Consider the following 25,831-nt stretch of genomic DNA (forward strand, 5'->3'; position numbering starts at 1 on the left):
AGTTATTTATTTTAACCAATTTATTTTACCTTTGAGACCATGGCTAGATGAAAAGTTAACAGCAATATGGAATTAAGCTGAAGAACTGCACAGACATACAATGTGTTTGCTATGTCTCTGACTTTCAAAGCAAGTGGGTGGACGGACAGGTTGTATCTGAAGACTATTCAAGTAACCTTCTCTCTTTCTTTCTCTCTCTCTTTCTTTTTTTTTTTTTTTTTTTTTTTTGGTTCTTTTTTTCGGAGCTGGGGACCGAACCCAGGGCCTTGCGCTTCCTAGGTAAGCGCTCTACCACTGAGCTAAATCCCCAGCCCCTCTTTCTTTCTTTCTTAAGGTTTTTCAAGACAGGATTTCTCTGCTGCTCTGGAACTCACAATGTAGACCAGGCTAGCCTCTAACTCAGAGATCCATCTGCCTCCGCCTCCCAAGTGCTGGGATGAAAGTTATCCAAGTGACTTTGTGACCACAGGAGCTCCTAGGGTAGCAAAAATGGCTCAAGAATATAATAAATGTTCAAGAAAAAAAAAAAAAAAGACCACAAAAAATACCAAAATAAAAACAGACGGTGCACATAGTTGCTGCTACACTGCAGTGATTTTCATAGTTTTTCAACATCCCTAAGGAGGCCTGATAGAGAAAGGAACACCGTCTTAACCATTAAAATTACTTTTTGTATCCTCAAATACAAAACAAAACATCAACCAATTATGCTGACAACTAAGTTACTTGTATCTATAATTCACTTAAAACTTAAAAAAGGGGGTTGGGGATTTAGGTCAGTGGTAGAATGCTTGCCTAGGAAGCGCAAGGCCCTGGGTTCGGTCCCCAGCTCCGAAAAAAAAAAGAACCAAAAAAAAAAAAAAAAATCTTTAAAACTTAAAAAAATATTTAAACTAAAAGCTCGTGTTTATGCCTTTATAGCATTTAACATAAAAAGTACTTCATACTAGCTAAGACAACAGATTAACTGAAAATATACACATCTGTGACCTTTAAATAAGTCTGTCCATAGTACTTCTGATCAACCTTTATTACTTTCATTACTTGCTTTTACACCATGGTCTAGTAAACTACGTGTGAACTAAAAGAACAGATGAAGCCAGCTGCACTTTCAGCTCAGTAGCTGAAAGTAGGAATCACCTGAGTTCAGGTCTAGGCAGAAGTCAGCTTGGACAACATACACCATCTCAAGTCAGGCTACAGCTGGCAAGATGACCTAGCAGCTGAAAGCACTGCCACCAAGGCTGCCACCAGGTGCTTGAACCAACGCTGACAGCTGTCCTTCACTTCCCCAGACACGCCACGGACATACACGCTCACAGTAAATACACGTTCTGTTCTGTTTTTCCAGACATGATTTCTCTGTGTAACCTTAGCTTCCTTTGTAGACCAGGCTGGCTTCAAACTCACAGAGACCCACGTGTCTCTGCCTCCAAAGTGCTGGAATTAAAAAGGCCTGAGCGGTCATCACCCAGCATAAATGTTTTTTAAATAAATTAAAAAAGAAAAGATGGGAGGTAACTAAAGTAAGAACAGTACCATCTCCAGAACCAATAAAAATATGAAAATACAACTGAAATAGATTAAAAGATATAATTAAAAATGAGTAATAAAACAGAGGAGGGGGGAAGGAAGGGAAAGGAGATCTAAAAAAATAATAGCCTGATATTCAACTACATCAATCTCTGGCCTAAACAAAGGCCTTTGATTTCTAAAACAAGTGACAATGGCAAAGAATTCATCATTTCACAAAAATGAGTAAATAAATGCTATAAAAAACTGGAGTGAAGGGGTTGGGGATTTAGCTCAGCGGTAGAGCGCTTGCCTAGCGAGTGCAAGGCCCTGGGTTCGATCCCCAGCTCCGGAAAAAAAAGAAAGGAAAAAAAAAAAAAAAAACTAGAGTGACCTGAATTTGCCAGGCCTGGAAAAAACTATACAATTCAATTCAATCCAAAGACGTTATCTTCCAGCATTTTATTTTTCTTCATCTTGCAGACAATCCAACATTTTCAGTTCATTATGTATTTGTTCATTCTTATTTTATGTGTATTAAGTGTTTACCTACAGGTATATATGTGCACCACATGTGTGCCTTGGAGGACCAGAGCATCAGATCCTCTAGAACTGGAATTACAGCCGTGAGCTGCCTTATGTAAGTGCTCGGAACCAAGCCTGGGTTGCCTGCAAACACAAAAACGTGCTCTTAACCATGCAATCATCTATCCAGTCCCATGGGTTTTTTTTGTTTTTTTTGTTTTTTGGTTTTTTTTTGGTTCTTTTTTTCCGGAGCTGGGGACCGAACCCAGGGCCTTGCGCTTCCTAGGCAAGTGCTCTACCACTGAGCTAAATCCCCAACCCCTGTTTTTTTTTTTTTAATACAAGATGCTCAGTTAAAATTATATATTATCTATTCCTTTTTCCTCCTCTTCCTTCTTTGAGACACAATCTCTCTAAATATAAACCTTTTCTGGCCTAAAACTCACTATGTAGACCAATCTTGCCTCAAACTCACAGAAATCTGCATGTATGTAGTGTTAAGATTACCATTCCAGGCAGCATAATCTTTTTTTTAAACTTATGGGAGATAATCATAGCTATATAAATACATGAGCAACGGGTCTATTCTGATGAGTTGTAATGTGAATATTCATTCTTCTAACTACACCATGAGATTTGCAGATAAAGCGTTACTCTCATAGAAGCATAATCCTTTTAATCTGTTTAAAGCAATTTCATAATTTTTTTTGAAACAAGGTCATGAATATTCCAGATTGCCCTCAAACTCAATATATAGCTCTAGACAACCTTGAACTACAGAGTGGACATGTGCCTTCTTTTATGTGGTGCTGGGAAATCAAATCTGGGGCTACATGCACACTAGCTGAGCTCTCTACCAACTGGGCTGCAGCCCCATTCCAGTTCATAACTACTTACTCAGACTAGACTCACAACAAAACCTGTGAAAGCAGAGGTTTTTCTAATATTATAGATAAAAAAAAAACTAAAGCAAAGAAAAGTTCTAAACATGTTCTAAATACCAGTTAATTGCAGAGAGAATTACGATTCACAGTGTTGCAGTCTCCCAGGAGGAGTTTTACAACATATAGTAAGCTTTTGCTAAAAGATAAGAAGTGTTTTGGTATGGCAAGAAATCACTTTCTAGATATGTGTGTATATATACACACATACACACACATATGCACACAGTTTGATTTTCATTAACAGGTGCACTTAAAAGACAAAGCAACTGGAAGCTATAAATATTAGAATAAACTAAACAATCACTGGAGCACGTGTGCGCGCGCTCTCTCTCTCTCTCTCTCTCTCTCTCTCTCTCTCTCTCTCTCAGTTTTTGACACAACAAAGTTTCTCTGTGTAAACTTGGCTGTTCTAGAACACACTCTGCACACTCTGTAGATCAGCCTGGCCTCAAACTCACAGAGATCTGCCTGCTTCTGCCTCCAGACTGCTGAAATTAAAGCTGATTCAACCACTGGACTAAAACAGAAGAAAAAAGTACTGTTTTTCTCTAGTAACTTAGCTTCATTTCTTCTGTAATTTTTACCCATATCTAAGTAAGTCAGAACTTGAGCCCAGACAAATATGAACTGGATCATCCAATAAATTTATGTTAAATTTTAACATATTCAATGAGGGGCATGGAGACATAATAAAACATTTCCCCAGACTATTAAAAATTAAATAAAGTATTCCAGGTGTGGTGGTACAAGCATCATCACATAGGGAGTTATATAGGGAGTACCCGGCCAGCAAGTGCTACAGACATAAATGGTCTCAAAACAAACATTAATTTAAAACATCAACTCTTCGTTTATCCACCAGATAGCCCTTGTGACTCAGAATCACCATCAGCTATTAATCTAGATACCCTGAACATATGAATGACTGACCATGTGTACATCCCAGGCCTGTTGCTCTTTGCATACAGCCATGTTCAGTCTCCCATCATTCTCTCACCAAGGTGCACACAAGGAATGTAAACTTCAATACAATAGGAGATAATTAGGGTAGCAAGCAAATCTCATGCAGGTGAATATACTAACCCCCAAAATTAAAATTACCCATAACGCTACTCTCCAACGTTAACTCTGTTGAACAGGCACTGTGGCATATACAACCTGGCAATTTATTAGGCAAATACTTTTCAAAACTATCACTTCTTTGCATGACTATTCTTGGTCCACACTAATTCTAAGAACGCAGTGTCCTTTCCGTTAAGGTTGCTTTCTCAAGTACTTTCTCAAATTCCGGTCTTCGTTGTCTTTCCCCCCCACCCCAAAAAAGGGGGGGAAGGGTGCACTCTCCCACTTGGCACAAGAAAACACCAATAACAAACGGCAGGAGGCAGAGGGTGCTGCTCTTTGCATCTGCACCACTACCAACCCTTCGCCATTATACCTCAAGTGGGCCAGTTAGAAAGGTGAACTAGTTTGCTCTTCACACACTTGTCCATCGCTGTCACCCTCCTTAACCCATTCCACACTCGCCAGACAGCCACCAACTCTCCCTCAGAGTGGGCCTAGGCGGGTCACCTGCGCCGGCCCCACCCGAGGCCCTCCATCCCCGCACCCCACTCCTCCAGTCCCGCAGGCACCGCACGCCCCCTCCCCAATGGACAGATACCCCGGGCTGATGTCCGCCCGCCTAAGGCCATTCTTCCCCCAAACTCCAGAAGCCTCCATTCGGCTAGCCTGAACTCCCCGCCGCACCCGACTCGCCTTTGGATGGGGGAGAGTAACAGACCAGCGGCTCGGACCGGCCCCAACCCAGCGTAGTCCGCGACGCCCCTGGCCCGGCCGATCCGAGGCTGGCGCCCTAGGAGCCCTCCGAATCTCCCGGGCGAACAGGGCCCGGAGGCCGGGGCTGCAGGAGCCGAGCCTACTCACCGGGAGCTGGCGGAGCGTGAGAGCCGGCGCGCCCCACGGCCGGACGACCAGGGCGCGGCCCCGGCGCGCGGCCCTACGCCCGGCCCTCGCTCGGCGCGGCGAGCTGGGCGCTCACTCCGGCCGCCGCCGCAGCTTCGCCACCTTAGCCGCCATCTTGCCTCAACCCCACTCCCTCCCCCTCAGGCCGGGCGGCCGCGCTGAGGCGGCTCCGACTCGGGCTCCTCCTCCTTCCGGAGGGTTGGGGAGACGACTCCCTCCCCGGGCGGAGCGCGTCTCTTACCTCGGCCTCGCTTCCTGGGTCGCGGGTGCCGCGCCAGTTCTTTTCAAGTTGTCCCTCACACTCACACCCGCCCCAGCAGCGCTGCCTCGGGCCTGACCCGCCGCGGCAGCCATCGCGTACTCGGCCTGGAGCGTCACCGCGAGCCTGCCACTCCCGCGCGCCTGGGGCCTTCCCCTCAGGCGTGGGAAAGGACAAGGCGCTTGGCGCGGGACTAACCTTGCGACCCCTGCGCGCCGCCAAAGCGGCTGCACGGTCCTCGCCGAAGAGAGAAACCCGAGCCCACGTGGCTGGGATGCACGTTAATTTCACACCGAGTGTCCATCGGAATGGCGGGCGAGGCCTCCTCCGCGGCGTGTCTCCTTAATCTCTACCTCTTAAGAGTATTTAGGGGCCTCCGGACCGCACTCTGGGCCTCACCCTTCTAGTGAAATGACGTTTCCTCCCAGTCGCTTACTTTTTCTCCAGTAAAGCCGCCATCTGAGAAAGAACGCGGTGACCCACTTTGGAAAACTTTTTTTTTCCGGATAACGGGCTGTTTATACGAAGTTTGGGGTCATAAAAAATGGGTTAGAAAATTAGTTGAAGGAAGGACGTTGATGTTTGTCTTAAAATGCTTCCCTTTTGGCCGGCGTGCTGATATGCCTGAAATCCCAGCTCGGGAAGCAAGGGAATGGGAATCATTGCAAATTCGAGGCCAGTATGGTCTCTTTATAGTGAGCTCGGGGGTGGGGGTACACGCAGCGAGACACTATCGCAAAATAATTCTAAAGTGCTTCCTTTTAAGCACACTGGACGGTAAGAAAGACACCAGACCGCAAAGTTCGGGAGGACTTCACCACAGAATACGGCGGGGTATGGGTGGAAGTTTCCACGTTCGGCCGGCCAGCAATCTTGTTCTCCAGCCTCGGCGCTCTTAGCCACGGAACGCAGTTTCAGCGGGTTCAGTTTTCCCGCAGGGAGCCCGAGTCCACCCGCAGCCTTCCTTCCTGCGCAGGCGCAGTGCCACTTACCCGGCATGGAAGTGGTGGGTCTCTTGTGTGTGGCCGTGGCTGTCCTGACTTGGGGCTTCCTCCGGGTTTGGAACTCAGCGGAACGAATGAGGTCTCCGGAGCAGGCGGGCCTACCGGGAGCCGGAAGCCGGGCCCTTGTAGTGATCGCGCACCCGGACGATGAAGCCATGTTCTTTGCTCCCACGATACTAGGCTTGGCACGCCTGAAGCAGCAGGTGTCCCTGCTCTGCTTCTCCTCAGGTAGGAGACTGTAGGAGGGTCGCCGGGTTAGGGAGCTAACTGAACTCAATAGACTTCTTCCTGAAAGGTTTTCTGTCGTAGGTAACTCCTTTCTCTAGGCTCCTCACTGACTGGGGACAGAAACAGCCGGCTTCCCAGATAGGTTGGGGAACCCCGAGCGAATTCCACTCTTCCCTAGCCAAATCGTAGAACAGAAAAGTGTTTGTTCATCATTGGTTCCGTTCAGTACCTTCACGTTCCTTTGGGAACTGCGACTGTACTGGATGTTTTGTTTTGTTTTTGCTTTGTCTTTTTTTTTTTTTAAATAGTCTCACCGCAGCCTAGCTTCCCAGGCGTGAGCCGTTGTGCCTGACCTGTTGTCCTGAGGAACATCTATTTCCAGAAGGATCAAATAGAATCGTGCACCAAACAATCTGAGCTGTATGATGTCTGCTCAACCCACCAGGTTTCTTTCCTAATAATAGCAAAAGCCCTTCTTGCTGCTTTGAAATCCATTTTCCACTACAAAGATGTATATGTCAAATTTTTTTAACCTCAGATAAATAGAAAGTACATTTATAGGTAATTTTTAGAGTTCATGTGCACCCAGCTTTTATTAAAAGAATTCTTCAAAAGTAAGTCTTGCATAATGATACAGACAGACAAAAGCAAACAAGAAAACCATGATACTTAAATATGGTGAGGACTGCAAAACTTAAAGTGTGTACATACAGTGGGTGAATTTTATGGTATATCAAGGTATATCTCAATAAAGCTGATTTTCAAAATTGCTCATGACCTCTTTTCCTATGTGGTTGTGTGTTGTTCCAATTCGTTTTTTAATAATAGATTTTTTCACAGAAATTATAATTTCTACATTCTTTTTTTAAAAATTTATTTATTATATATGAGTACACTGCCCCTGTCTTCAGACACAAAGAAGAGGGCAGATCTTATTACAGATGGTCAAGAGCCACCAGGTAGATGCTGGGAATTGAACTCAGGACCTCTGGAAGAGCAGTCAGTGCTCTTAACCGCTGAGCCTTCTCTCCAGCCCCTAATTTCTACATTCTTTTCCCTAAGCACCACTTTCTATTTACTTAATATATATCTATGCAATACTTTATTCTAGATCACTGTCATCGGGATTGAATTATAAAGTTGACTGAATTTGGGAGAATTATTTTTGGTTTTTAAACAGTTAATGCTGATTTATTAAAGAAAAGTCATTAAAAAACAAAAAGTGGAGAGGCTGCAAACAAGAAAAGAGTACCCTCTTTTTAGATTTATATGTATGAGTGTTTTGCCTGTATGCATGTAATATGAGGTTCATGCATGCCTGGTGTGCACAAAGATTGGAATAGGAAGTTGGATTCCCTGGGACAGGAATTATAGCCAGTTGTGAACCCTGATAAGAATGGATAATGCTGGAACTTGCTGGACAGTAGTGACAAATGCCTTTAGTCCCAGCATTCCAGAGGCAGGCAAATCTCTGAGTTCGAGGCCAGCCAGAGACACTCTGCCAGGGAGAGGAGGTAGGGGAGGTGGGGAGGGGAATAGTGCAGGGAACTGAGTTCTGGGTCCTCCAGAAGAGCATGGAGTGCTCTAAACCTCAGCCATCTCTCTTGCCCCCTTGTCTTATGTTTTATACTATAATAGAATTGAATCTGTGTCAAGATTTGCATCAAAACTGTATTTGCTTACAAGATATTACTAGTCCAGTATGTCCTTTAATATTAACATTTAATATTTTCTAGATTATTTTCAGTAGAACTTAAAAACTTGGGGCAAGAAATCAATTTGTCTTTTTTTCCAGTTCTTAGGATTGAGCCAAAGGTCTCAAACATGCTGGACACCCAGCCTCCCAAAATCTTTTCCTAATAAAAGATATAAGCCTTCACTTAACAGTCAGTTGTTACTGTTAAGTATACTGTTGTCTTTAATTATTTCCTCTAAATCCAACTTGCCATTTTTTTTAATTTATTTATTTATTTTATATGAACACACTGTCGCTGTCCTCAGACACACCAGAAGAGGGCATCAGATCCCATCACAGATGGTTGTGAGCCACCATGTGGTTTCTGGGAATTGAACTCTGGACCTCTGGAAGAGCAGTCAGTGCTCTTAACCACTGAGCCATCTCTCCAGCCCCCAGCTTGCCACTTTTAATCGGTCACTGTTGTAGTAAAAAGCAAAAAAAACAAAACAAAACAAAAAAACGGTAATGTTTAATATAGTGTGGTAAGGGCTGCAGAGATGGCTGAGCCATTAAAGGCTAGACTCACAAAAATACATACAGTACAGAGAAAACCATAGCAGTGTAAGAGAGAGTGCAGTGAGCAGGCAGTAGAGAAGAGCATTGGTTCTCCTTTCAGAAATTTTCTTTAGAGAAGGTTTCAAATAGGTTTTCTTCTGATCTGGGCTTCAATAAAAGAAGACTATATAAGGAGCAGGGCTAATAATCCTCCTAGGCCATTCTAAATAAGTCAGTAAAGTCTTGCACTTGTTCAAATAGCTTATCCCAACTACATCCTTAGTTCACGAGGAAGAACTAAGAATGAGAGAAACGGGGCTGGGGATTTAGCTCAGTGGTAGAGCGCTTACCTAGGAAGCGCAAGGCCCTGGGTTCGGTCCCCAGCTCCGGAAAAAAAAAAAAAAAAAAGAACCAGGAAAAAAAAAAAAAAAAAAAAAAAGAATGAGAGAAACAAGGAAAAAGGGAGTTGTTCTTCTGGTGGTAGTGACTCATTTTCCTCAGCCATCCTATGAGATGATGCTATTTCCAGTTTCCATATAGACATTGAATCACCAAGACTTTAACAAAAGAAGAGCTAAGACCCTGTGGCTCCTAGTCGCTCTAAACCAACACACCCAGGCTGCCCAGTTGCTTCATGTGCCATGTCAATTGATGAAATATTTAAGTGCATTTCAAGGTAATCTGTTCCATTCATTTGTGGGAGAGGAACCCGCATGTCATGAACCACCCATGGTAGTCAGAACACAACTGGCAGGAGTCAGTTGTCTCCTTCCATTCTGTCAGTCCCTGGGATTGAACTCAGGTCATCAAGCTTGACAGTAAATGCCTTTACCCTCTGAGCCATCTATCTGGCCCCCAGCCACTATTTAAGAAATGTTTAAGAAGAGGTGGGCTGGAGAGATACCTCAGCAGCTAAAGGGGCTTCCTACTCTTATGGAGGACCTAAGTTTGGTTCCCAGCACAAACTTCAGGAGGCTTTTAACTGACTGTTTCAGATTCAACACCCTCCTGGCTTCTACATGCACCTGAACTCACATGTACATACCAACCCGTGGCACACATTAGACATAAAATTAAATCTTAAAAATAAAGGGGTTGGGGATTTAGCTCAGCGGTAGAGCGCTTGCCTAGCAAGTGCGAGGCCCTGGGTTCGGTCCCCAGCTCTGAAAAAAAGAAAATAAATAAATAAATAAAAAGCGTGGTAGCACATCTTTAATGTTAGCACATGGGAGGCAGAGTAGGTGGATTTCTGAGTTCAAGTCTAACCTGGTTTACATAGAGAGTTCCAGGACAAGGAGAGCTACACAGAAAAACTTTGTGATGGAAAACCAAAGTGGGGTGGTGGGGAAGACTGAAATCATGAAAGGCAATGTTTCCGCTCTAAATTGTGCCACTAACTCATACAGGATTCTATACAGTAATGTGAGCACACACGTGCATGTTCTCCATACTCTTCTTATAGTCAGTCTGAGATTTCTTTTTTTTTTTAACTTTATTTGTACCGTTGTTTTTCCCGAATATGTCTATGTATCACCACGTGTGCTGTGCCCATGAAGGCCAGGAAAGGGAACTGGAGTTACAGACAATTATGACCCTCCATATGGATGTTAAGTACTGAACGCAGATCCTCTGGAAGAGCAGTTAGTGATCTTAACTGCTGAGCCATCTCTCCAGCCCTGACAGCTCTATTTTAAGTACTATAACTTTTAAAAAAAATGTTATTTTTGCCAGGCAGTGGTGGCCCACACCTTTATTTCCAGCACTTGGGAGACAGAGCCAGATAGATCTTTGTGAGTTCGTGGCCAGCCAGGTCTATAGAGCACGTTCTAGGACAGCTAGAGTTACACAATGAAACCCAAAACACCCTGTCTGAAAAAAACACCCATATATACATATATGTATATTTGCATTATTTGTGTAATTTTTTATTTGTGGTGAGGGTATACATTGTCATGCCACATGTGTGAAGCTCGAGGACAGCCTTGTGGAGCGAGTCTCCACTCCCATTTTTACATGGATTCCAGAGTTCAGACAGCTTACCAGCTCAGCAGCTTATGGCTACGCCATCTCCCCAGTCAAACTATTGAAACTTACAGAACGGTTACCCAGTCTGATCAAACCTTTGATTGTTCCTCAGGGCAGGCCTGCTTGTTTGGATATTTTTTTTCTTCTACATACTTTTAGAACTCGGTTGGTCATTATTCAAGGGAAAACCTTACTGGCATTTTCCCCGCATTGGAATTTCACTGACTTAGTGTCAGAAGAGGACATATCAATAACATAAAGTCTTTCTGGCTACCGTTTAATGATGTCTCATTTCTGTCGGCCTTCTTTCATATCTGTTAAGCGTCTTGTTTGGTTCTGGTTTCTGGGCTGGGATTGAGCCCAGGGCATTGAGCTTGTGAAGCATGTATTCAACCTCTGACCCACACCCCAGTCCTTTAGTATCGCAATGTTATCCAGCCTGCCTCAAACTTATGACTGTCGTGCTTTGGCTCCTGAGTAGCTGGGACTGTAGGCACATACCACCATACGGCTGTTACTGGTGTTACACTTAAGGTCTTACACACGTACTGAGATGGCCTTTATGCAGTTCTGTCCTTTAATCTACTTCCTGTGCCTAGGGTTTCCTATCGTCTCTGTTATGCTCTCACCCTTGATGCCTTCAGTTAAACAGAACTCCAAATAACTCCCAATTTCAGTAGCTGTATGTCCAATTCTGTTTGTTCTTACGACTTATTCTGGGTTTTTATACGTGTATTTTGTAGGGTTTTTTTTTTCTTATATGTTATGTACACTTACGTTACCATATTTGGGTAACAGATTGATGATTTGATTTTTCCAGTCTGTATTTTATATGTGTGAGTGGGTGTTGTGTGTACACTATGTGTGCTGATATACACATGCAGAGGCCAGAAGAGGACATGGGGTATTCTGTTTTATAACTCTGCTTCATTCCTTTTGAAACAAGGTCTCTCACCGAACCTGGAGCTAGGCCGGTGTCTTCCAAGCCTCTGTCCCCAACACCCCCAGAGCACTAGGGTTACAGATAGAGTGGCCACAGAGCTTTTGTATGTATATGTTAGGGATTCAAACTCTAGTCCTTGGGCTTGATCAGCAAGCACTCTTGCCCACTGAGTCATCTCCCACCCCTGATGATTTACTTTCGCCTCAGCTAAAGCCATTGCCTGCCCCAGATCACTCAAGGTTTTTAGCCAGGAAAGTAGTATGAGTTGAGTGTCCAAACCCAAGTGTCGCATCTCATGGTCACAGACAAAAGCACAGTATCCCTAGTTCATGAGGAGAGCCTCAGCTGAGGGCCCCCAAACCAGGCGCTGCAATTAGAACGTCTACATATGATGTGTCCAAGTGACTTTCTGCTTCTTTACATCTGGGTATCTGGGTTCCCAGGCAGGTGTCCTAAGAGAGAATCTAGGGGCAGCCTGTTCCCCTTCGTGACCAGCTTTAGAAATCCTTCAGTATCACTTCTGCTACATTTCCGTGTTGAAGTGGTCCAAAATCTCATCTAGGTCCTAGGAGAGAAGTTGATGCCATCTGCCGATAGGCAGCATCCAGCTCCTCAAGATTCCTATGGGACTAGATATACTGTTGGAACTATTTTTAGAGTAGAGTCACTCACACCAAGGAAAGTTGAGTAGGAGTTTAAACCTGAGGGCTAACATTTTTCTTCATTTACCTCCTAACCAAGCAAAATCTAAGCATCCCTGAGTAGGGTGGGCTTTGTACTTGTTGCTTGTCTGTCTCTGAAAGTGTAGGCTTCTGAAGGCTTTCTTTGTGGAGAGGTCCTTTATCTGTAGCTAAGGTCCAAGGCTGACTGCAAAACAAGGTGTACAGATGCCCTCTAGATGCCCTGGGCCTATGAAGTAATCCCTCGGGACTCTGGCTACTTTGTTTCCATCCTTCAAATATTGCCCTTACTTTCCCCTCAGTCATATGTTCTCAAATGTGTTTGCCTCTGATCTCACTGGTTAGAGGTTCAGCAGACATCTGACTCACCATATTTCCTAAAATAAAGCTTACTGGGTTATTTTAAATAATTCCTTTTTAGTCATTAACAATCCTTCACAGTGTTGCTTCTTAAGAAATGTTTAAGCTCAGCCTAAAAGTGTAGTCTAAGCCATACATACAATAGCCATAACCCCAGTGCTTGGTTGGTAGCAGTGGAAGGATCAAGTTCAAGGTTATCCTCTCTATATACTGATTTAAGACCAGCTTGAGTTACATAAGACCTTATCTTCAAGTGGGACAGAGGAAGAAAGAGAACATGACAGTTTAACACTTCTTTCTAACCGATGAATTTGAAATTTCTTTTTATTAAAAAATATCTGAAGTACTGTTTGTATTCTGTTAAGAATGGAATAACTTGGGGAAAGAAGAATGTCTCATTGAATATGAAAGATTGCTGCTCTTGCAGAGGACCCAGATTCAATTCCCACCACCCACATGGTGGTTCACAGCCATGATTCCAGGTCCAGGGAATCAGATGCCTTCCTCAGACCTCCATGGACATCAAGTATGCACACGGTGAACATACATGTAGGCAGGCTAAAAACACACATGAGCTCTTGTACATAAAAAGTATAAATCTAATAACATTAAAATAAAACTTTTTAAAAGGAATGGAATCAATTAGTAACATTTAAATACATGAGCTAGAAAACCATGAGAATATGGTATCATGGCTGGGGAGGGGGCTCAATCAGGAGTAAGCATAAGCACCTCAGAGCCTGAGTTCAGATCCCCAGCAGCCATACAGACCTTGGGCACATATCTATATACTCAGCACTGCTGTGTTGGGGAAAACAAGAAAATTAGATCCTTGGAGCTCATTGACTGGCCAGCCTAACCCATAGGAATCTCCAGGTACAGTGAGAAACCCTGCCTCAAAAAATAATTTTTGGGGCTGGAGAGATGGCTCAGTGGTTAAGAGCACTGTCTGCTCTTCCAGAGGTCCTGAGTTCAATTCCCAGCAACCACATGGTGGCTCACTACCATCTGTAATGAGATCTGATGCCCTCTTCTGGTGTGTCTGAAGACACCTGCAGTGTACTCATATAAATATAATAAATACATCTTTAAAAAAAAAAAAAAGAACCAAACCATTTTAAAAAATAATAATAATTTTTGGGCGGTGGTGGATTGTGTCTTTAATCTCAGCACTCTGGAGGCAAAAACAGGATTTCTGAGTTCAAGGCCAGCCTGATCTAAGAGCAAAGCTCCAAGACAGCCAGAGCTATACAGAGAAACCTGTCTTGAGAAACCAAAAGATAAATAAAGTGGAGAACGGTAAAGGAAGGCCATTAACATCAACCTCTGACCTCCTACATGACCCATGGCTTCTCCTGGGGAGACATAAATATTGACCCCAGACCAATAGATCAAAGAAATGATTCTTTCCAAAGTCTAGGTGATGAACCAGTGACCTTATGAAAGTTACTTAGAGGAACATAGGTGACTCTGAGGCAAATGCATCACCAGAAAGCCCCATTCCAGAAACGGTAACTTCTAGCCTTCTCCCTCCTACATACCGCATACTTGAGAAGGGCAGCATGGCCACACGGCCACATACAGCCAGGCACAGGAAGTAGTGGCTGAGTCTCAAGTGATGGTCTCATGACACTCCCTGCCTTCTGCAGGGAATGTTAACAGGGCCATTTCCTTTACCTCAGACCTAGTTATCACTGTTCTGCTTATTTTGTTGCCATGACTAGATATAGGTCACTACCTCAGTCTACTCCATGATGGCCTACAGAGAGACATATCAGTCCCAAGAGGAAATCGCTTCATCACAACATGATATGGTTACCATGTGATTACAGCAACCAAGAGTACAGAGCTACCCAGTGACTAAGAGAAGGAAACGCCCCTTCATGAGCTCTTGTACTGATGGGTTGACTACTAGATTATTTATTAAAATTAAAGATTTCTTATGTGTATGAATATGTTTTCCTACACACAAGTGTTCCACATGCATGCCTGCTGCCTAAGAAGTCAGAGAGGGCATCAAATCCACTGGACTAGTTGCAGGCAGTTACGAGGCACCATGTGGGTGCTACAAACTAGACCCAAGTCGTCTACAAGAGCAGTCAGTGCTCTTAACCACTGAGCCATCTCTCCAGCTCCTTATTAGGACTTTATGCACTTGAAAAAATATGTTTACTTATCTTTTCCTTATAACTATAATTACCTTAGAAATTATACGCCAATTAACCCTATACTCTGGCCCTCTTGTTTTGTGATCGTGTGTACGTGTTTGTGTGTGTGTGTGTGTGTGTGTGTGTGTGTGTGTGTGTGTGTGTGTGCCGAAAAACACTTATGGAGGTCAGAAGGCGACTTGCAGAAGTCAGTTCTTCCACCATGTGTGACCTTGGCTACAGTGGATGTCTTTATCCATTAAGCAGCTCACTGGCCCCACAGCCCTATTTTAAAACTATACAATGTAAAGCCCAATATACCCCTTTAATCCCAGCACGTGGGAAGCAGAGGCAGGCAGATCTCTGTAAGTTCGAGGCTAGCCTAGTCTACAGAGTAAGCTGTAGGACAGCCAGAGCTGCCCAGAGAAATACTGTCTCAAAAAAAAAAAATAACAATAACAACAAAACCGTGTATAATTACTTTTAAAAATGCTATTGTTAAGTCAAGTACATGCTGGTAATCCAAGCGGTTGGGAGGTAGAAGCAAGAGGACCAAGAGATCAAGGGCATTCTTGGCTGCATAGCTAGCTAGTTCAAGGGCAGCCTGGGTTACAGGGTGTATGAGACCTTAACTCAGACAGACAGACAGACAGAGTGAGGAAGGGAAAAAGGGAGGGAGACAGAGAAGAGAAAGAAAACAATGGTGTGAGCTGGACCTGTTGATACATGCCTAAAGTTCTAGCTACTTGAAGGCTGAGGGAAGAGGGATCACTTGAGGCCAGTTCAGGGCGAGTCTGGATAATGACTGGGCTAGTAAGACAGCAGGTAAAGACACCAGTAACCAAGCCCGACACCCGAGTTTAGATCCCCAAGATCTAAATGGTGGAAGGAAATAACCACCTCCCAAAAGTTTTCTCCAGTCGTCCAGATGCATGCCGTGACATGCATGCACGCATGCATGCATACATGTACACATGTGTACGCACACACGTGCACACACATATAAACAAATATAAGTTTTTAAAGGGAGTATTGCTGTCTTGTTGGAGTGTTTTGTTGTATTCCTTTCTTTTCTTTTCTTTTTGCAGTCCTGGAGACTGGGTCTAGTATCTTGCTACCGAGCTACATCCCTTGCTGAGGCAGATCTGGGAAAGGCTATTTTGTGTCTGTGTGCCAGGTGTGTGCTTGTTTGTTTCTGTGTTGCTACAGGATCTTATCTGAGGCTGGCTAGCCTCAAACTCACTATGTAGCTGAAAATAACCCTAAGCTTCTTGTTCTTCTGCCTCCATCTCCCAACCCCAGGTAGTCATCCTGGCTAGCTAAGTACTCTATCCAACTAACTGTGCCAGACCCCACACCCTGAATTAGATGCGTAAGTGTGAAACTAGTTGATTTGATTAAACCGTGGAAAGCTATAAAAAAAATGTTAGTTGAAGAAGAGATCAAAGGTGAAATTCAGCGACAAACATTACCTGTGAGCCTTAAAGATTCAGGTGTAGAAAAAAAAAAAAATGCTAGCAGCATTCCTCTGTTGGAAGTGTAGAATGGATGTGGTCAAATAGACGTCAGGAGCCATGAAGACCTTAGTACTGGGATCACTTTATACCTTCACCTCAGTGAGCAGACACTGCTCTCATTCAGACTTCTTGTTCTATCTGAGACACACATGCCTATTTTCATGAGAAAAAGACAGTCCCTCGGTGTGCTGAGCTTTGTTAATCACCTATAAGTTAGAGAAACTAGCAACATTAGTATTTCTGTGAGAAAAATACAAACCTTTTGGGTCCAACCTTTTGGGAATAGTGAAAAAACGATACCACTTACAAGTATGGCCTGGTTTAGATAGGAACTTGGTGGGTTTCCCCTAAAAGACCCTTTACTTTTTTTAGAGACTGGAGGGATGGTTCAACAGATAAGAACATTTGCTTTTCTTCCAGAGTACCGGAGTTCTATTCTGTACCCGTGTCAGGTGGCTGAAAACCACCTATAACTCCAGCTCCAGGAAATCTGACACTCTCTTCTGGCCTCTTCAGGCATGGATTCACATGCACAAATACACACACACACAAACATACACATGTATTTTTAATGTTTTTAGTAATATTCTACCAAATTTAATGGCATAATTTATATTTTATAATAACTCATAATTAGATTTTTTTAAGGTTTATCACATTTGTTTAGTACATGTATGTATGTGTGTATGTATGTATGTATATGTATGGGCCTGTATGTGCCATATGGACTCGATTCTCTCCTTCCACCCTGAGTCTTGGTGATTAAACTCAGGTCATCTGGCTGGTCATGGAATCCTTTTACCTGCTGAACCGTATCACCAGCCCCCTGGAAGAGTTTTATACAGTGAAATTCTGATTTGTTTTTAACATTTCTTTGATTTCTCTCATAAATATCTAATGATATAAAATTTACTATTTTGAACATTCTTAAGGTACTTCACAAGATTATGAAACCATCACTCTGATTTCATCACTCTAGAGAGAAACCTTGTAACCCATTAAGCAATAACTCCCATCCCTTCCTTCCTCTAGCTCGAGGACTACAATTCTACTTTGTTTCCATGGTTTTGCCTGTTTAGGTGCCTCATATAAATAGAATCATGTGGTCATTATTATTTTATATATGGCTTGTGTTACCTTAATATGTTTAAGCTCATCAATATTGACCGAATGTTTCAGAACTTTGTTTTGTTTGTATCAGGATCTTACTATCTATAGCAGACTGGCCTCAAACTCAGTATGTGACCCAGGGTGGCCTCACATCCACAATCCTCCTATCTTAGCTCCCAGAGTACCAGGATTAGTGCCTATGCCACCGTACCCATCTACTTTATTCCTATTTTGTGGGCGAGGCAGGAGTTATGGCACTACCAATTGAACCCAGGGCCTCACATATGCTAGGCAAGCCCTCAACCACTGAACTGTTTACCAGCCCCACTTCATTCGTTTTGGCAGCTAAATAATGTTTTTGTTCTGTGTACATAATGTTTTATTTTATTCCTCATTCCTCTGTTGATGCTGCAGTTGGCTTTTTTTCTACCCTGGTGCTGTGAACTTAAGGACTCGCTGAACTTAAGACGTAGAAGTACCTATTGGCATACTGGTTTCCAGTTCCTTTAAGTATATTCTTGTGAATGTAACTGTTGAGTCACATCGTGATAGTGCTTAATTCCTGAAATAGGCTGGGCATGGTGGTGCATGACTTTAGCCCCAGCAGAGGCAGGTGGACCTAGCCTGGTCTTCATAGCAAGTCCTAGGCCAGGGCTATACATACTGAGACCCTGTCTCAAAAACAAAAAACAAATAGATTTCTGAATAATTGGCACATATGTTTCAACCAGCTGTGGTTCCTGCTTGTTCTACATCCTCATCAACGCTTACAACTTTACACTTTGGAACTCCACCCATCCTAGTTGGTATGAAGGGATACTCTATCGTATTTGATTTGCTGGATGTCTGAGAATGAGTAGTCATTTTTGCTGCATTCAATATGTCAGTCACACCACTATTTCCTGTTAGTCCTCCAATAGTATATGTGAAAGTCTTTATTGAACTGTTATTGTCTTAAGTAGTCAGTGTAGTTCCACTATTCTAGGACGATGCGTCAACAGAACTGTGTTTCCTCAGTTTATAGTGGCAGAAATTTGGACCTTTTTCTTCCAAATACATTTTAAAATTAATTGATCATAGTAAGTTTCAGGCCAGCCAGGACTACATACACATCAATATCCTTTCTCAAACAAAGATGGTAAAGGGGAGAAAGAGCAAACACTGCTTGATTGAGTGCTTTAATGTATGTTAAGTAACCTTCCAGGAAACCTTGTGAATTAGTCATTCTCCAAACACTGCAAGTCAAAGAACTTAGCTCAAGGAAGCTAAACACAAACCATACATGCAACTATTTTAGGAAATTTTAATTAGGAAGTACATTAATTAGGTAATGCTCAAAATGAGAGCATTTTAAGTGACACCAAAATTTCATTGTATTATTATTTATAAGGCTACAGAAGAGAATTATTCATAGGGGCTGTGGTAAATACATTGGGAAAGTAAAGAACATCTATAAACTTTTTCTGGTATTGATGGACAACTGGTTATTAAACTTTTAAAAAGAGGATGTGACGGGTGTAATGGTTCAAGCCTTTAATCCCAGCACTCAGGAGTCAGAGGAAAGGGGATCTCTATCAGCTTGGTCTACATAGGGAGTTCTAGGACAGCCAGAGTTACAGAATAGAGACAGACAGATAGGCAAGCAGACAGACAGAGTGAGTTAGTTTTCTGTCTTAGGGGTAAAGATTAATATTGCTGTGAAACAACACCATGACTAAAGCAACTTGAGGAGGAAAGGGTTTATCTCACTCACACTTCCGTGTAACAATTAATCACCAAAAGCAGTGAGGGGAGGAGCTCGAGCAGGGCAGGAACCCGGAGGCAGGAGCTGTTGCAGAGGCCGGGGAAGAGTACTACATACTGGCTTGCATGCCCTGGCCTGCTCAGTCTGCTTTCTTAACCTCAGGACCACCGATCCAGTGATGGTACCACCCACAATGGACTGGGTCCTCCCCCATCAATCACTAAGGAAATGACCTACAGGCTTGCCTACAAGCCAGTCTTATGGAGGCATTTTCTTAATTGTGTTTCTCTCCTCTTAAATGAGTTTAGCTTGAGCCACTTTAACAGAAAACTAGCCAGCATATTTTTCATAAACAGTGCCTGCACGTTTTTCCTGTAACACCTAAAAATGGCACCCTATTCTTTAAATTAGTTTTAATCTGGAGACTATTTTGTCTATAAAGGTGAAGCTAGAGGTCAAACCTGGTGCCTCACACATATTAGGCACAGCACAGATAGATGAGATAGATAGGTAGACAGACAGGCAGACAGACAGGCAGAGACATAGATAGATTTATATGTTAATGCATACAGGAATAGATGCATAGGCATGGTAAATGGTGGTGCTAAAAATGTACACTTATCTGCTGATAGGAATACCTTAACATTAAATTTCTATTGTCTTCAGCTACTTAAAATCACAGCTTTTTCAGATGCTTTAAATCCCCCAGGGAAGGGGTTGGGGATTTAGCTCAGTGGTAGAGCGCTTGCCTAGCAAGCGCAAGGCCCTGGGTTCGGTCCCCAGCTCCAAAAAAAAAAAAAAAAAAAAAGAAAGGAAAATCCCCCAGGGAACAAGATAGGCTATGAATAAGTGAGCAGACAGGCCTCCATGGTTAGTTAAAGTACCCTTCTATCTGTCTCCTCAGGAAATTACTACAATCAAGGTGAGATTCGAAAGAAAGAACTTCTGCAGAGCTGTGCTGTCTTGGGGATTCCACCTTCCCGTGTAATGATTATTGACAAGAGGTAATCTGTCCTTTAATAATGTAGAACTCGTTGGTAATAAATATACATTGGTACATTGAAAAGACACAAAACCTAATGTCAGTATAAATCGATCTCACGTCAGAAAAATTCCTTTACCTTTGTTGTTGTTTGGTTGGTTCTTCAGCCTGGCCTTGAACACCCAGTGTAACTATGTAAGGATGATTCTGAGCTTCTGAATCACCTGCCTCCTACCCCCGAGAGAGCTGGGGTCACAGGTGTGCGCTGTGTTTGGATCAGACCCAGGACTTTGCACAGGTTTAAGCACTAACTAACCTGGCTGCATCTCCAGCCTCCAGGACCTTCTTGTAAGCTTCCTTTCCCAGGCCTGGACGCAGCAGTTTCTCCAAGGCTTGGCTTCTCTCAGCAAGGAAAGTGTATAGAGACTGTGTATATACCTGCACAGCTGTTGTATTCATTTGTGCAGTGTCTTATTCTCATTGTCACTTGACCTTGGCAGTGGAAAAAGCTAGGACATCTATTAAAGAGTTGAAAGAATCAGGAATTTATACTGATGGTTACAATAAAACGCTAGTATTTCAGGGGTTTTTTTTTTTTTTTGGTTCTTTTTTTCAGAGCTGGGGACCGAACCCAGGGCCTTGCGCTTCCTAGGCAAGCGCTCTACCACTGAGCTAAATCCCCAACCCCCAGGGTTTTTATTTAAAGTCCTTGATTTTTTTTTTTTTTTGGTTCCTTTTTTCGGAGCTGGGGACCGAACCCAGGGCCTTGCCCTTCCTAGGCAAGCGCTCTACCACTGAGCTAAATCCCCAACCCCTAAAGTCCTTGATTTTTACAATTGAATTTTTTTCTCCTACACTGACCATCTTGCTTCCAATAACAAAAACATAATTACTCATTTTATTTTTCTAATATTGTTAAGAAGTTTATAAAAATGAGTGGGATTTTGTTATTTACATTCAAGACATGAGATATTGAAAATGAAGGCTAAGCCAGGCAAAGTCACACACACCCTTAGACCCAACATTTGGGAGGCAGAAGCAGACAGGACTCTGAATTTGAGGCAAACTTGTCTATATAATACTCCCAGGACTACATAGAGAGACCCTGTCTGTCTGTTTGCCTGTCTATCTATCTATCTATGATTTATTCATATGTTTATATGTGTATAAATATGTAAGTGTTTGTTTATTTTTGGTTTTTTGAAATAGGGTTTTTCTTTATAGCCCTGGCTGTCCAGGAACTTTATAGACCAGGCTGGCCTCCAACTTGGAGCTCCATCTGCCTCTGCCTCCTGGATGCTGGATTAGTGGCGTGCACTACCCTGTACAGCTCAAAGTGGAATATATGAGCAATGAGGCCCTCTTGGGAAGTATACACGTAGTCAGAACATATTACAATGCGTGTGAGGAAGTCTGAGGAGATAGCTCACTAGTGTTTGCTGTGCAAACACGAGGCTCTGAATTTAGTTCCTCAACATAGTGAAAGTCAAACTCAGGTCACACACATCTAGAGAAGGATGAAGGAGTGGCAGGCCAGATAGAGACCCTGTCATCAGATGGGGAGCGAGCACTGTCCTGACGCCGTCCTCTGAACATGTTCTCTGACTCACACCTGTGTGGCATCACACACACCCATGCCCAAACACCCGTTAAAAAAATGGAAAAACTAAAAATTTAAATGCCATATATACTCTTGTATGTAAATATACTTATTACTTATTCAATTTTTACAAACCAGGCAATGGATTCATGAGTGTCACAAAATCTGGGTCTTAAAAACTTGCGCTGTTCCAGTCGGTTTTGTGAACTTCAGGGTTAGGGAGTTTACAGGTCTCTGCGGCTCAGCAGTTTGCACACGTGCTGGGCTTTGTGCTTAGGGTTTACTTATGTGCGTTTGAAGTAAGTTCTCTCTGTGTACCCACCACTGTCTTAGAACTTGACCGTACGTAGGCCAGGCTGGGTGTAGCAAACCACAGAGATCTGCTTGTCTCTGCCTCGCTGGTGCTGGGATTAAAGCATTTGCTACCTCACCCAATTCCTAAGAAGTAATTTTTAAATATTTCTTAAAATATTTTGCCTCTAGGGAGGCTGATGTAGAAATATTGCCATGAGTTCAGGGCCAGTTTAGAGCTAAAAATGGTCAGGGGATGAAGGTATCTGCTTTAAAGGTATAAACTGGACAACCTGAGTTTTAATCCCCGAGAACCATGGAGTAGAGAGAGAGAACTGATCCCTGAGCATGGTTCTGTGACACATACATACTCACACAAAAATAAGTACGCATTTTTAAAAATTTAAATTGCAGTGTGGAGAGATGGTCCAACAGTAAGCACTGACAGTCCAGGTTCAATTCCCAGCCCCGTGTGCCAGCTCACAATGGCCTAGAACTCCAGTTCCAGGGGATCTGACACCCTCTTATGGGCACTTCACATGTGTGATGATGTACAGACAAGCCACCCATACACACAAATAAAAACACATCTAAAAACAAAAGTTCTAGTCACGATGGTGCACACTTTTATTCCCAGCACTTGGGAGGCAGAGGCAGACAAATATCAGTGAGTTTGAAGCTAGCCTGATCTACATAGCTATCTCTAAGCCAGGGCTACAGAAAGAAACCCTATCTTGAAAACAAAGCAAAATGTGTGTTTAATATTTGCTCTGCTGTTTTTTAATTATATTTGGTATATGTGTGAGGTGTGTGTGTGTGTGTGTGTGTGTGTGTGTGTGTGTGTGTCAGAGAACAATTTGTGAGAGCTGCTCTCTCCTTCCATCATGTGGACTCAGATCATCAGGTTTGGTGGCAACTGCCATCACTCTCTGAGTCCTGCTCTTTTTAGAGAACAGGGTGGTAGATACAGGGGTATCTTTACTGTAAACTCTATTTCTCTGTCTTTCAGTACTCACAGTCCAGGAGTTAACCCTAGTTTAGTGTTGGCAGGAAAACGCTAGCCAATGTTGAAGGTGAACTGGTAACTTTGCAAACACATGTTTTGGAGCATACAAAGGAGCCTAGGAGGAAGACATGACTCATTTATCTAAGAAGCACTGCCTTGAATAGATTCTGGATACACACACATTGCAAAGAAGCGGGAAGGCCTGCCAAGTAAAGACATCTCCAGTCTGGACACCTAGAAGGGATGTGTCAACCTTACCACTTGTTTATCTTCATTTTCTACATCTTTCCAACAAACTCGATCTCTGTCTGTTTTGGATTGGGGTGGGGACAGCATGTTTCTTGACCGTAGATTAGAGTCTGAATGTTACTGGATAAGAGAAGGGAGCGAGCACTCTAGACACAGGTGGGTAATAGATTACAAGTGACTGCTCGATCTGCTTCAGTTGTTTCGATAGTTTTAATAGTACGATCTGTCCTCTCCCATACAGTCATCCTGAGACAAAGTGAGTCCGCTGTAGCTCAGTAGCATCATCAAGACTCTCCCGAGGCTGTGAAGATTTTACCATAAAGATTCCATAATTAGCTTAGCATGGTGGTACACACCTATCATGCAAGCTGAGCAAGGAGGATCATGGGTTTGAAGCCAGACTAGGCAATCTACTGTATTTTCCTGCTATTCAGATTTTTTCTAATGATTTACAATGTCGAGATATATTAATAAATCTTTAAACCATTAGATTACCCAGTAACAATGTAGCAGGTCAAAGAATATGACCTTTTTGTCCACTTAGTTAGTTTAGGAGCTTTTTACTGTGCTGGAGACCAAACCTGAGCCTGCGATGCTCAGCCAACGCCCTGCTCTGCTCCTCCCCAGCCCTGAACTTTTCTTCACCTAGGAGCTAAAGTGTTCTTGCTGTTGATTTTGAGTAATTTTAATTTTTGTTACTGTTGTGAATAAGATTTTTATTGGTCTGTTTTTTTAACTTTTTTATTATGTTTACTGTTGTGTGTACGAATGTATGATATACATTCATGCCACGTTATGTGTGTATTTTATGTGGAGATCAGAAGACAGATTGCAGAAATTGACTCTTCAGAGACCAGGCCAGAATAGCTTTTCTTTTCTTTTTTTAAATTTGTATGTTTTTATTTCACATGCTTATGTGTTATAGTTCACATGGATGTGTGTTCTCATGTGTTTGGACACACATATGTATAAGCATGTTTACACACACACACACACACACACACACACATAGAGGCCTGAGATTGACATCATGTGCTAGAATCATGACAGACCACCATGCCCAGCTGGCATGTATGTGGGTTCTGGGGATCTGAACTCTGGTCCCCACTCTTACATGGCAAGCACTGTACCCACTGATCTGTTTCCCCAGCCCCAGAGTAGCCTTTTATGTTCAGATTTCTATTGACCCTCCTCCTTTCAATATAATCTAAGCTTTTTCTAGCTCTCCTACTTTGCTTTCTATTCCTGTGATTAATAATAATAATAATAATAATCACAACCAAAAGCAACTTAGGGAGAAAAGGGTTCATTCAAGTCAGGGGTACCTGCCCAGGAGTGGCACCACCCCCAGTTACTGGGCCCTCCCACATCAGTCATTAAGAAACTGCCCCACAGGTGAGCTCACAGGCCTCTCTGATGGGGCATTTTCTCAATTGAAGTTCCCTCTTCCCAGATCACTCTGCTTGCAACAAGTTGACAAAGAAAGAAAAAAAAAAACTGGCACACTAGCAAAGGCCATCCAGCTGCTACTGGTTTCTTGTTCCAAAGCTCCAAAGCCACGTCCACATTTTTAGTTATTCTGCCTGGGCTGCCATAACAAAATACCAGAGACAGGCCTAAACAGAAATCTACATTCTCCCAGTTCTTTGGACCAGAAGTAAGAGGGCTAGTTTCTGGTGAAGGTCCTTTCCTTTGCAAATGGCCACCCTTACACGGTACCTTCATATGGAGCAAGTGGGTGGGATCTCCAATTCCATAAAATTAGCCCCTCACCCTCATGTGCTCATTTAATCCTATTTACCTCCTAAGAGTTATTCTGAGGGAGAGTGCCTTAACTTACTATGAACTGAGGGAAAGCACAATTTAATCCATAGAAATACGCAAACTTTGTAGGGTGTCCTCAGGCTCTTTAGATATGTCACAGAGAAAACTGAGGGGAAAAGGAAGAAAGAAGCTTTATAGAAGACCTGTAACCTGTGGTGATAATAAGCCATTATAAAACCCGTACTATCAGGGCAAAAACACTTAATACATGATCTTGCTTAATCCTAAAGGTGATCCAATTAGTTTCCATTTTACTGATAAAACGTTGAGCCTGGAGAGGCTGAGTCGTTTGCTCAAGGTCACTCAGCTGCAAGGCTGGCGACCTGGCAACTGCACTGAGACCACCAGGCTGCAAAGCATAAGCTTCAACAAATGAGTCTCCTGGCTACTCAGTACTTTCAAAGTATGGAGCCCATACACGAGGCTACATACTGATTTCAAAGGTCTCACCACTTAATGTGTAAGCTCACTCTACAAGACAACTTTTATGATCTTCCTTTGTTTTATTGCACACAAAGAAACAAGAGCTCAGAAAAACTAAGAGCCTCAAGTCACATATTTAAGAAATGTCAGTGCTAGGTAAGGCTCAAAGACAGAAAGGGAGATGAAATAAATCCTGACTTCTAGAGAGAAGTAGGTCACAGCTTTGTTAGTGTATTTGAAAGACCGTTATATGTTTAAAG

At 42.9% G+C, this 25,831-nt stretch overlaps 2 protein-coding genes across 54 annotated transcripts in view; one reads left to right on the top strand and one right to left on the bottom strand.

The window, feature by feature from the left end:
- Nucleotides 1-5,080, bottom strand: part of Ncor1 (nuclear receptor co-repressor 1) — a 142,897-nt gene extending 137,817 nt beyond the window's left edge. For 50 of the 51 annotated variants that reach the window (XM_087573873.1, XM_087573891.1, XM_087573890.1 and 47 more), the window contains exon 1: nucleotides 4,908-5,080. The gene's annotated coding sequence lies outside the window, so the exon portion shown is untranslated. 51 annotated transcript variants of the gene reach the window in all.
- A 54-nt stretch (nucleotides 5,081-5,134) lies between these two features.
- Nucleotides 5,135-25,831, top strand: part of Pigl (phosphatidylinositol glycan anchor biosynthesis, class L) — a 59,252-nt gene continuing 38,555 nt past the window's right edge. For 2 of the 3 annotated variants that reach the window (XR_015630181.1, XR_015630182.1), the window contains exons 1-2: nucleotides 5,135-6,437; nucleotides 20,101-20,200. Coding sequence is in view for 1 of the 3 variants with exons in the window: in NM_138901.2 (NP_620256.1) it covers nucleotides 6,203-6,437; nucleotides 20,101-20,200 (335 nt within the window). In the remaining 2 variants the exon portion in view is untranslated. 3 annotated transcript variants of the gene reach the window in all.

The sequence above is a fragment of the Rattus norvegicus genome, chromosome 10 (assembly GCF_021556685.1).
Source record: "Rattus norvegicus strain SHRSP/BbbUtx chromosome 10, alternate assembly SHRSP_T2T, whole genome shotgun sequence".
NCBI classification, from domain to species: Eukaryota; Metazoa; Chordata; class Mammalia; order Rodentia; family Muridae; genus Rattus; species Rattus norvegicus.